Source organism: Urtica dioica, chromosome 4 (genome assembly GCF_054948205.1).
Source record: "Urtica dioica subsp. dioica isolate 48M chromosome 4, U.dioica_male_clone48M_v1_H2, whole genome shotgun sequence".
In the NCBI taxonomy this organism is placed as follows: Eukaryota; Viridiplantae; Streptophyta; class Magnoliopsida; order Rosales; family Urticaceae; genus Urtica; species Urtica dioica.
Window position 1 is genome coordinate 3072952 of NC_142759.1, and position 11578 is coordinate 3084529.

The 11578-nt window shown below is 41.3% G+C and overlaps 1 protein-coding gene and 1 pseudogene across 1 annotated transcript; one reads left to right on the plus strand and one right to left on the minus strand.

The window, feature by feature from the left end:
- The first annotated feature begins 2635 nt into the window (after nucleotides 1-2635).
- LOC149399308 (ABC transporter F family member 4 pseudogene) lies at nucleotides 2636-4840 on the plus strand (annotated as a pseudogene).
- A 191-nt stretch (nucleotides 4841-5031) lies between these two features.
- LOC149399309 (Leucine-rich receptor-like protein kinase family protein) lies at nucleotides 5032-9615 on the minus strand. Its single transcript, XM_089611956.1, has 3 exons — nucleotides 8416-9615; nucleotides 6447-8090; nucleotides 5032-5863 (listed from the first exon to the last, which is right to left on the minus strand). Exons 1-3 carry the CDS (start codon nucleotides 9344-9346, stop codon nucleotides 5283-5285), a joined length of 3156 nt encoding a protein of 1051 aa, XP_089468082.1. The 5' UTR covers nucleotides 9347-9615; the 3' UTR covers nucleotides 5032-5282.
- Nucleotides 9616-11578: the final 1963 nt, after the last annotated feature.

Genomic DNA, 11578 nt, shown 5'->3' on the forward strand with positions numbered 1-11578 from the left:
GGTTTTAAAAAAAAAAACCGTTAAACCGGACCGGACCGGTTTATTTATAAAAAAAATTAAAAAAAATTAAAAAAAAATTAATTGATGTCCAATTAACCAAATTAGGCATTTGTGCATGTATTTAACTCCTAAATATGATTATATGTTTGTGTTTTGGTGGAAAATTAATGGTTTTTTTTTAAAAAATTATGTTAAACGGTTCAAAACGGTCCAACGGTCCAAAACGGTCCGGTCCGGTCTGGTCTAAACGGTCTAAACGGTTTAAAACGGTCCGGTCCGGTCTGGATGATTTAAAACGGTCCGGTCCGGTCCGGTTTTTACAGTTTTTTGGTCCGGTCCGGTTTGGGTTTTTTTGAACCGTTTTGAACGGTCCGGTCCGGTTTTTTGACCGGTTTTGGACCGGACCGGACCGTGCACAGGCCTACTATTTTTTTTCATCAAAACTTCAAAAATCCGTATCTTTCTCATACGAACTCGAAATTGAGTGATTTCAAATCCTACGAATTCGTGACGTCGAGATCTTCAAAAATAGACCCAATGCGTTTGATGAAAAATTACGTTTAATGCATCATATTTACATTTCCATTTTTTTTTTTGATAATTTCAAAAAATTTCCGTTATTTCCATATTTAAGGTAGATTTTTCTATATCTATGGTATTAAACATTATTTTTCATCAAACACAATGGATCTATTTTTGAAGATCTCGATGTCACGAATCCGTAGGATTTGGAATCACTCAATTTCGAGTTCATATGAGATAGATATGGTTTTTTGAAGTTTTTATGTAAAAAAAAAATGTAGGAAAAAAATAGGAGAGAGAAAATGACGAATTTATTAATAAATAAGGGTAAATAAGACCTTAATTATTGCCATAATCATGTTGGCTATTTTCTTAAAAATTGTGAAACATAGGTTAAAAACAAATTTCATAGTTTCATTTTGGCTATTTCGCTACAATGTCCATAATAAATTGACTATTTGTCATTATAATAAAAGCATGTATTACATTTACGTACTATTTGTCATTTAACTTTGGATTATAAGAATATTGTCAAACATTATGTAAATTATTTAGTTTACATTTGAAATAAATTAGAATAATTCTGAAAGACTCTCCAAAAAAAAAAAAAAAACTTCTAAAAGAGTATTAATAAATGCATCGAATATTTTTTTTTTCGTTGTAGTTTGATAACATGCTAAGAAGTAACAAATTGATTGAGCTCCATAGTCAATTTAGTAATATTATTTATTGTGCACCCAGACTAGCTAATGGGGTGACTTGAAGCCCAAGCAAATTTGTATTATTTTAATTTTTTTGGGTGCGTTCAAAATTAAAAAGAGATAAAATGGTAAAAAATATGAAATAAAATTTGTTCTATATGTGTAACGGCTATTGACAAGATTTTCTTTATGCTGTACAATTTAAAAAACCAATCAACCCATCAATATTAGGAGAATAACCAAACTTTGAATAAATTAAGTGAATAGCCCAATTATTATTTCATTACCTAAATTAATCTCATATATAAGAGCAAAACTCAATTTTCTCAAAACCTAAACCTAAACTCGTTCTCATCTTCGTCCATTTCACTCCACCGATCCACTTCACGTCGCCGATCGCCGCCGATCCATTTCACGCCGCCGCGTCGTCGCCAATCGTCGTTCATCCTCGTTGCTGATCCCTAACGTCGCTGGCATGATCCGCCATAAACACCGTCAAGATCCGCCATAGACGGCGTCGATTCCGTCGAGCTCCAGCGGCGGCGATGCTCGGAGAATCGACGGCTCAGATTTACTCGAAAATCGGCGGGGGAGAGGAATCGACGGCGGAGAGGAAATCGGCGGCGATGGAGGAGATTGAGGAGAGACACTTTGTAAATTCGTGAATCGGTTAATTTAATTAACCTACTGGAGTGAGTTAGGTTAATTAATTAACTGATTCGTGAACGATTTGAAATTCACAAAAAAATTACAAAAATCATAACTTAAGTCAATTGATATTCAAAGCATTCAATTAATTAACCAAATTCCGAATTCAATCATTTAGTAAATTAACTTTACTCACAACAAAAATCAGAACCTAAACTAATATTCAACCAATAAGTTAATTAATTAATCTAACTCACTCCAGTAGGTTAATTAAATGAACCTATTCGCGAATTTACCAAGGGCGTTATGGTCTGAACCGAAAATATGAGCTATTTGCTTAATAAAATGAAACTTGGGCTATTCTCCTAATAAGAATGACAAACTTGGCTATTTATTTTAATAATTTATAGGAAATCAGAATCGAAATTATTATTGTGGTTATTAATGAAAAATATTTTGTTTGAAGAAAATTAGATACGTGTAACTGAAATGAAGAAAAAAGAAATACTTAAGAATCGAATGATCAATGCTAAAAAAGTTAAGATGGATCTAGTTGCGAATTTTATCGTATTTAATAATTTATTTATATTCTATTTTAAACTATTAATGTAAACATTGCTCGACAATTAATAGTTTCTAAAGAGAATTTCCGTTGGTTAATTTTAACTAAAGAGAACTATAATATTTTTAACCTATAAAACAGAAACTATAACTAAAAATCGAATAATATATTCGAAATATTTTCTCTATATATATGTGTAGAGTCGGAGAGAAAAGAGAAACAAAAAATTACAAGAGTCGGAGAGAGAGAACTTAGTTCGTTTGATCGGATCAGCAATGGGAAAGAAAAAAGCGTCCGATACCGGAGGAGCTGGTAAAGGTAAGCCTAGCAGCGGTAAAGAAGCGAAGAAACTCTCTGTGACGGAGATGCTAGCCATGATGGACCAGAAACCCGAAAAGCCCAAGAAACCCAAAGCCCCGAAACCCAAGTCTTACACCGACGGAATCGATCTCCCTCCCTCCGACGACGACGACGACGACGACGAAGCGCTGACCCGGCCGAAGAATGACCCGAGAAAGTCGGGTCCCACCACGCGGCTCGAGGTGTCGATGACGGAAAAAGAGTCGAAGAAGCGCGAGAAGAAGGAGCTTCTCGCCGCCTGCGCCGCCGAGCAGGCGAGGAAGGAGGCTCTCGGAGACGACCGCGACGCATTCAGCGTGGTGATCGGAAGCAAAGCCGACGGAGAGAAGGAGCTCGACGCCAACGTCAAGGACGTCACGGTGGAGAGCTTCTCGGTGTCGGCTCGGGGAACGGAGCTTCTGAGGAACGCGTCGGTGAAGATATCGCACGGGAAGAGGTACGGCGTGCTCGGCCCGAACGGGGCGGGGAAATCCACGCTTCTGAAGCTTCTCGCGTGGAGGAAGATTCCGGTCCCCAAGAACATCGACGTGCTTCTCGTCGAGCAAGAGGTCGTCGGGGACGACAGGTCGGCGATCGAAGCCGTGGTTTCGGCCGACGAAGAGCTCGTGAAGCTCCGACGAGAGGTCGCCTCGTTGCAGAGCTCGTCGGAGGAGGACGAACCGGGTTCGGGGGAGAGGCTCGCGGAGCTTTACGAGCGTCTTCAGGTGATGGGATCGGACTCGGCGGAGGCTCGGTGCTCGAAGATCCTCTCCGGGCTCGGGTTCACGAAGGAGATGCAAACCCGACCCACTCGCTCGTTCAGCGGCGGTTGGAGGATGAAAATCTCTCTGGCCGGGGCTCTCTTTGTACAGCCCACACTTTTGCTGCTCGACGAGCCGACGAACCATCTGGAGCTCAGAGCCGACCTGTGGCTCTCGGAGTACATGTCGAGGTGGAAGAAAACTCTGGTGGTCGTTTCCCACAGCAAAGACTTCCTCAACGAGGTCTGCTCCGATATCATTCACCTCCACGACCTGAAACTCCACTTCTACCGAGGAAACTTCGACGCCTTCGAGGGAGGCCACGAGCAGCGCCGAAAGGAGACCAACAAGCGGTTCGAGATCCACGACAAGAAGACGAAATCCGCCGCCAAGAGGAGCGGAACAAGCCGAGCCAAGGAAGCCCAGCTCGAACCAGCCCCGCGGAGATGGCGAGACTACAGCGTGGAGTTTCACTTCCCCGAGCCCACCGAGCTCGCGCCGCCTCTGTTGCAGCTCGTCGAGGTCGGCTTCGGCTACGCCGACCGCGACGACTTCAGGCTCGCCGGCGTCGACTTGGGCATCGACATGGGGACCCGGGTCGCCATCGTGGGACCCAACGGGGCGGGAAAATCGACGCTGCTCAACCTCATCGCCGGCGATCTCGTCCCGACCGAGGGAGAGGTTCGGAGGAGCCAGAAGCTCCGAATCGGGAGGTACTCACAGCACTTTGTGGACATCTTATCAATGGACGAGAGTCCGGTTCAGTACCTGCTGAGGCTACATCCCGAGCAAGAAGGAATGAGCAGGCAAGAGGCGGTTCGGGCGAGGCTGGGAAAATTCGGGCTGCCGAGCCGCAACCATCTGACGCCGATCGCGAAGCTGTCGGGCGGACAGAAGGCGAGAGTCGTGTTCACTTCGATATCGATGTCGAAGCCTCACATCTTGCTTTTGGACGAGCCGACGAACCATCTGGATATGGAGAGCATCGACGCGCTGGCGGAGGCGCTCGGGGAGTTCAGCGGCGGGGTCGTCCTCGTCAGCCACGACTCGAGGCTGATATCGCGGGTCTGCGAGGACGACGAGAAGAGCCAGCTTTGGGTGGTCGAGAACGGGACGGTCACCTCGTTCCCGGGGACCTTTCAGGAGTACAAGGAGGAGCTACTAAGAGAGATCAGAGCAGAAATTGATGAGTGCTTCTGAGTTGATTCACTACAAGTTTTTAGTTTACGGAGCTACTAATAAAGTTGGATATATTTTTTTTAGTATAGTAAGACGTATGTTTTCTTGGTATTAAATTTTTTTTTTTTTTTTGGCAACTTTGAATTAATATCCTAATTTATCAGTAAACAAAACGCCACTGTAATAGATTGAGAATCGGTTACAACTTAAACAATATGCATCAACAATCGCCTCTATCAACATTTTAAAACAAAAAAAAATAAAATAAAAACCTGGTGAAATGCACTCCTCAGCTACAGTAATAATCCTGCTAAAAAAAGAAAACAAATTTGCAATTCCACTAAAAATGCCAAACTCAGAATGAACACTGTCAAATAATGGGGTTGTTCCTTTACAATGGGAGAAGAAAAAAAAAATGTGGTGATTGATTAGCCCCAAATCAGGAGGACCGAAAGAAGAAGAAAAAATTAAAGAACAAAGACGAATCTAAGGAACAAAAAAACCAATTCCCAAGACCCATGTACAGAAAAAGGAGAAGGGCAAAAGAAAAAAAAAATGTAAAATTAAAACTCAAGCAGAAGAAGCAGAGCTTAGTTCATCGAAAACTTGTCTGACATGAGGCCTCTCATTTACAGGAAGTATACACTTCAGCGATATCGCGAGCATTTGTTCCATTGCCTTGGTGGGCTCTTCTCCTCCGGCCATATCTCTGTCGACACAGTCCATTCCTCGGCCTTCTTGGTCGCAAAGCCGTACCCAATCCGTGAGATCCACCGCGGCCGATTGGCCGGAGATAATATCTCCGGCGCTTCTCCTCGTCAGAAGCTCCATCAGAATCACCCCGAAAGCGTACACGTCGGCCTTGAAAGAAGGGACGGGCTTTGCCGCGGAGGCGAGCTCCGGGGCCCGGTAGCCGAGCGCGCCCATGTTCAGAATCTGCTCGGCCACGCCCGCCGGAGTCATGAGGCGGTGGAGGCTGTAATCCGTGAGTCGGGCCTCGTTTTCGGGCCCGAATAGGAGTATGTTCGTCGGTTTTAGGTTCCCGTGTGGCAAGCCTCGGTTGTGCAGGAACAACAGAGACCGAGCAACGTCCACCGCGATTTTCAATCTCTGGTTGAACGATAATGGAGAGTACCTCCGAGGCGTTGTCTCTGTGATTGATTGGGTATATTAATGAGAAAAAAAAAATTGGGATTGTGATGCAATACTTCGTTATGACAAAACCACTTCAAAGTGTTCAATCTTAGCAGGCCCGAGAATAAATATATATATATATATATTTTTTTTAATGTTTACACCAAATAAGCTAGTGATAAGCCAATCTCTCCTTTTAGACTACTCTATTTCTAAAATAAAAAAAATAAGAAATAAAAAGCTACTAAACTTCCTCAATTCTCTCATAAACCCAAGAACTAAATCCAACCCTCAAACATTTTTTTTTAAGCGGACTGTTGAAAAACTTGCCCAGATAGATCTAACATCGAATATCTTATGATACCAAACACTAACTGATGGCAAACACAATCCAAGCCTCTCTAGCACCAACAAATAAAAAGGTCGTGTATGTAGTAAGAGATTAACGGAAAAAAAAAATTATTAAGAAAGAAAATCTCCAGTAAAACAATGATATTTCTAAAACCTGGGTTCCGCATAGACACCATAACTGATCTAAATGCAGAACAGGTACCAAAGAATCGAGCTAAACATATAAGCAGAGAAGGTTTGGAGACTTACCATAGAGGTGCAGGGCCAAACTATCTCCGTGGATGTAATCTGCTAAGAGAAGCCTTTCCTGTTCTCTGGGTCCCCAATAGTAGGCTCTCAGTGGAACAATGTTTGGATGCCGTACAGACCCGATCCTTTTGACTTCTCTAGCGAACTCCTTCTTGTGTTTCACTAATCCCACACGCAACCACTTTACGGTCAACATGTGTCCAGTGTGTAGAGTAGCCTTGTACAGCGTCCCGTGACTGCTTCTGCCGAGAACCTCTGCCGGAGCTCGAGACAGTTCTTCCGCGGTGAACGCGAGCGAAGTGTCAAGAAACGCCAATTCCCCGGCCAATCTATCCGGCGAATACACGTCCAACATCACGGGCTGTTCACACACGTCGATCAGGCGGGGCGAGGAAGATAACGGAGAATCCGATGATCTCCTTCCAGAACTTGCAGGGTGATTCTCGAGCTGGGCTGAAGTGGTCGCAACTCCACGGCGTGAAACTTGGTTTGGAGCTTCAGCCACAAACTCTGCTGGCCCAGATAACGACCCTGATTTTGAAGTCAACAAGTGATCATTCGAAAAACTCAACGATGTTGGTGGGGTCTGAGGATTTGAGCTGAACTTTAAAAATGAAGGCATTGCAGACTTCACATCCCTCCCCGAAGTTTGACCACCAAACCCACTTCTCCAATGGAACTCTTTGATTTGGGAGCGGTGATAAGCTATTAAAACAAAAACTATCATAAACGCGGCTCCGATGGAAGCCAGAATTATTGCTACTTTAATATTATGTTTCGAGCTGTGAGTTCTCCCTTGATCAGCAATAGAACCCGGCACAGAGTTTGACTTTGGCATGCCCTTCGGTAGAGCTAGCAACTCGTTCCCTGGATGGAATGAATCGCTAGAGAAGCCTCTTAAATTTTCGGGAACAGAACCCGAAAGATCATTGTAGGACACATTAAAAGCAGTTAAGCTGGACGGAAGGTTTCCAGGGATCTCTCCTTTAAAAAGATTGCCAGATAGATCAAGGTATTCCAACTTACTAAGCTTGCTTAACTCCTTAGGAATTTGCCCGGAAAAGTCATTCTTTGCAAGATTCAACAGTTTGAGATTAATCATGTTACCCAGCTCTGAAGGCAGGACCTCTGATAAGCTATTTCGCGAGAGATCGAGATTTTCAGTCGATGGCGTCAGAGGCAGATATAGTAACTCACTTACGTGACCCCCTCCGAAGGAAATCCGTCCTGTAAAATGATTCCCTGAAAGATTCAGTGTCACCAAAGTCCCTGAACTGAAGAAAGAACTCGGAATAGGACCATCGAATCCGTTCGAACTGAGGTCAACAATAGACAATTTTGGGAAGACCTCCAGTATCGAAGGCAAACTGCCTCCCAACAAGTTGTTTCTTAAGTTAATGTTAGTCAAGCTCTGAAGCTGGGAAGTGAAATTCGGAAAGCTTCCCGATAGCCTGTTTGAGCTCAGGTCCACAATCTCTATGGGAGCTTCCCAGTTTTGCATGGCTGATATGTCACCAGAGATCATGTTTCTGCTCAAATCGATCATCACACAGCTTCGTAATGATGTGGGCAATGTGCCGGATAAGTTGTTGGATGAAAGCTTCAAGTACTTCAAACTCGTGGAGTTGACCCCCGGAAGTGAACCTGTACATAAACAAAAGAAGAAAAAAAGAGCAATGTCAAAGACCTAACTCCTTGGCAATGATGCACAATTGCACAGATCTGCACGTGCACAAGAACCTCCACAAAGTCAAACCCTCACTAGTAGTTTCCTTGTCCCTTTCAAGCTAGAAATAGGTAACAGTTTCTATGAGACCAAGACCATACTTACACTTCAGATCCTAGGCCTTGAATGAAGTTTGCAATCAACATTGCAAGCATGCTAAGTAATATAAGCTAACTAAAAGGGGAAACAATAAAAATGAGTGCTTTTTAAGAAATTAAAAAATAGAAGGGTCGACTCAATTACCTGTAAATCCATTGTTACTAAGATCCAATTCCCTCAACGGCAAGGAATTCATCAACAACTCCTCTGGGATCTTCCCGAGAAACTGGTTGTTCTGTAGCCTCAGAACCTGCAAATTGGGCAGGGGCCCAAGCGTGGGGAGCTCTCCGGTGACTTGATTATCACTCAAGTCCAAAACTTCGAGGTTCCTGAACAGGGAAATTGCTTCTCTGCGGAAGAACCCGCCGGTCAGATTATTGTAGCTGAGGTTCAAGTATCGGACGGTGTTTGCCAAGCTCGAAACGTTCTCGGTTGGGAGAGAGACCGCGCCGAAAAACTGGTTCCGGCTCAGGTCAACCCGCTCAACGTTGCGGAGCTCGACGAAGAGCTTGCCAATATCACCCCAAAGGAGGTTGGAGTGCAAATCCAGGACCTTCATCTGCTGGAGGTTGGTGAATCCGGCCGGAAAACCGCCACGAAACTCATTTCCAGAGAGATCGAGGTACCTCAGGTCCCACAGATTGTTGATTCTCTCCGGGATCGGACCATAGAACCTGTTCCGAGACAGATCCAAGTGTCGGAGCGAGGTCATCGTCCCCAATGCCGGCTCAACTCGGCCGGAGAAATCGTTCCCGGCGAGGCTGAGGTTTCGGAGCCCCCCGAGGCCGGTGAGCGTGTGGAATTTGAGCTCGCCACCGAGACCTAGGCCGTCGAGGACCACGGCAGTGATATTCCCTCCCTCGTCGCAGGTAACGCCGGTCCACTGCGGACACTCGGTGAGGCTCTCGAGCGAATCGGAGCTCCACGAACCGAGGACCTTCCTCTCGCGGTCGATCTTGATTCCCTTCTTGAACTCGAGAAGCGATCGGAGCTCCGACTCGGATACCGACCGGACCCTCGGAGCCGCGGCGAGAAGAGAGAGGAAGAGGCAGAGTAGCGCGAGAGCGATATTCATTTTGGAACGAGACCTCACCTCAGAACCAGCCGCGAAACCCTAATTATCACTCATCTGTGATCTTACTTCTGCGTCAATGGAGGTTTCGAAATCGAAACCCTAGATTCAGAGAGAGAGAGAGAGAGAGAGAGAGAGAGAATTAGGGTTTTTAGAGAGAGAAATATAAATAAATATAAAATAAAAATGTTCAATCCGTTAAAAATGGCGGTTCTGTCAGAGAGTCTTTTGGTTGGTGAAGATGAGTAACTACACTCTGTAAAGGGACAACCTTTTTCTCTCTCTTTCTAACATCTTGGTTTTTTATATATTATCAAAATATACAATATATATATATATATATATATATATATATATATGTATATATAGAATTTTAGACGCTTTGTTACGTACTATCAAATTATTTACATTTCACACCGTAAAAAGATAAAATTTCACCGTAAAAAGATAAAATTTTACAAATTTGTCCCATTCACTGAATATATAATAAATTAGCCGGTGGGTGGACACTTTTTTACAGAAAATTAATTATTCCATATTGCATTTTTCTTTTTAATGTTGATGTCATAATATTAGATGTGTAAACTAATACCGCAATATATGGGATGTATTATATATGGAAGTCTTCACTAGCAAGACCCTATATTTAAATAATAAAGTGTAATACTAAACCTTTATTATATCTAACGAATCAAGACGTGTATGGAAAAAGGTAGAAACAGTTGTGGAGCAATATATCAAGAAATTGAGAACATTAAAAAAAAAAACTAGAAATATCCTACAGCAATGATACAAATCAATTATATATATATATATATATATATATATATATATTATTAGCAAATTGAAAAATTATTAGCGAATTGCTCAAAACAGTAAATAGTTTTGAACAATAATTCATTTACAATTATAAAAAATAAGAATTTATGTATTGGGACCTCTCTTATGTATAATTTCAGGCGAAACCCATTTCTAGGTTTCTTTAAGCTGGTCATTGTATTTTCATGGACCACAAAATTATATAGGGGACCTCTCTTGCAAAATTTTATCTAATTGATGTTTCGCCAATTCCATCATAAAAAAATTATATTTTTTTTTTTACCAAAATAAAGTTCTTAATTATGTACAACGAAGTCTATACCAAGACTACATAGTTCAAAATAGAAAAAATTATGTCTGGTACCGAATTTTAATTTCAATGATAGAAATATTGTCTTGATCAATTAAATTATGAAAATCTTGTGCATTTCTTATTTCTCGTGATTTTATTGCTCTTTTTTTCTTCTTAAAAAGGCATTATACTTTTTTCTTAAATTAAAATAAAATTCAAAAGGCGAAATCGTTATGGATAAAGTCAGTATTTTAGAATTTTTTTATAAGTAATCGTAATTTTCTTAATTAAAAAAAATAATTAAAAAATGGAAAAATCGTTATGCGTAAATTTATTATTTTAGAATTTTGAAAATTAGTCGGTATATTTGAAATTCAACATTAAAAATCAGTATATAATTTCAATTATAAATGTGGCACTGTTATCTATTAATACATTTTAAATAACTGAAGCATAACGAAAAGAAAAATTACAAACTCTAAAAATCTAAAATACTACTTTGAAATTGAATTGATGAGGCAGTGAAGTGTGGGAATTCACAGTTCTAGAGGGCGAAATGAAATTAGGCTCTTTTTTTTTTTTTTTTAATAATTGTCATTATTATTATCGTCGTTTTTTAGTGTTCGAGTATAGATGGATGTAATATCATATGACAATAGGACCCACTAACATGGGTTATAAGAAATAACGGCCATTTTAACGGCGTTAAACAGAAGGTCTTGGTCTTTGGCTTTTTGTATAGACGGTAGGGATGGAGAACAGACGTCGATGAAGTACAATTGTACAAATGTCAATGTTACTTACTTGCCAATATTTTTAAAAATCTCTCATTAACTACATGTATTAAATTAATTGAATGCTATGTTACCTTTTGTTGTGTATTTTTAGAATTTCTTTCATTTACGCTTTCATTGCGGAAAATAGAGGGCGAAACTATGGTACATGCAGTGATGAATTTACATGGACTTCATTGGTCAATTGCCCCCCTCAATTTTATTTTTTTTTTAAATATTTTTGGCTCATTTTTAAATTTTTTTAAATTACTTTAAAAATTTATAAATTAGCCTCACTTGATTTTTTTTCCCAAATTAGCCTTCTCCTGAATTCGTTTTTTTTTTTTTCAA

Bases quoted from the DNA above. Each gene is read 5' to 3' on its own strand.
- LOC149399309 (XM_089611956.1), bottom strand. From the start codon at position 9,346: ATGAATATCGCTCTCGCGCTACTCTGCCTCTTCCTCTCTCTTCTCGCC. The intron at 8,091-8,415 runs GTAATTGAGTCG...GTTTATGTACAG, and splicing joins TAGTAACAATGGATTTACAG to GTTCACTTCCGGGGGTCAAC. The intron at 5,864-6,446 runs GTAAGTCTCCAA...AATCAATCACAG, and splicing joins TTTGGCCCTGCACCTCTATG to AGACAACGCCTCGGAGGTAC.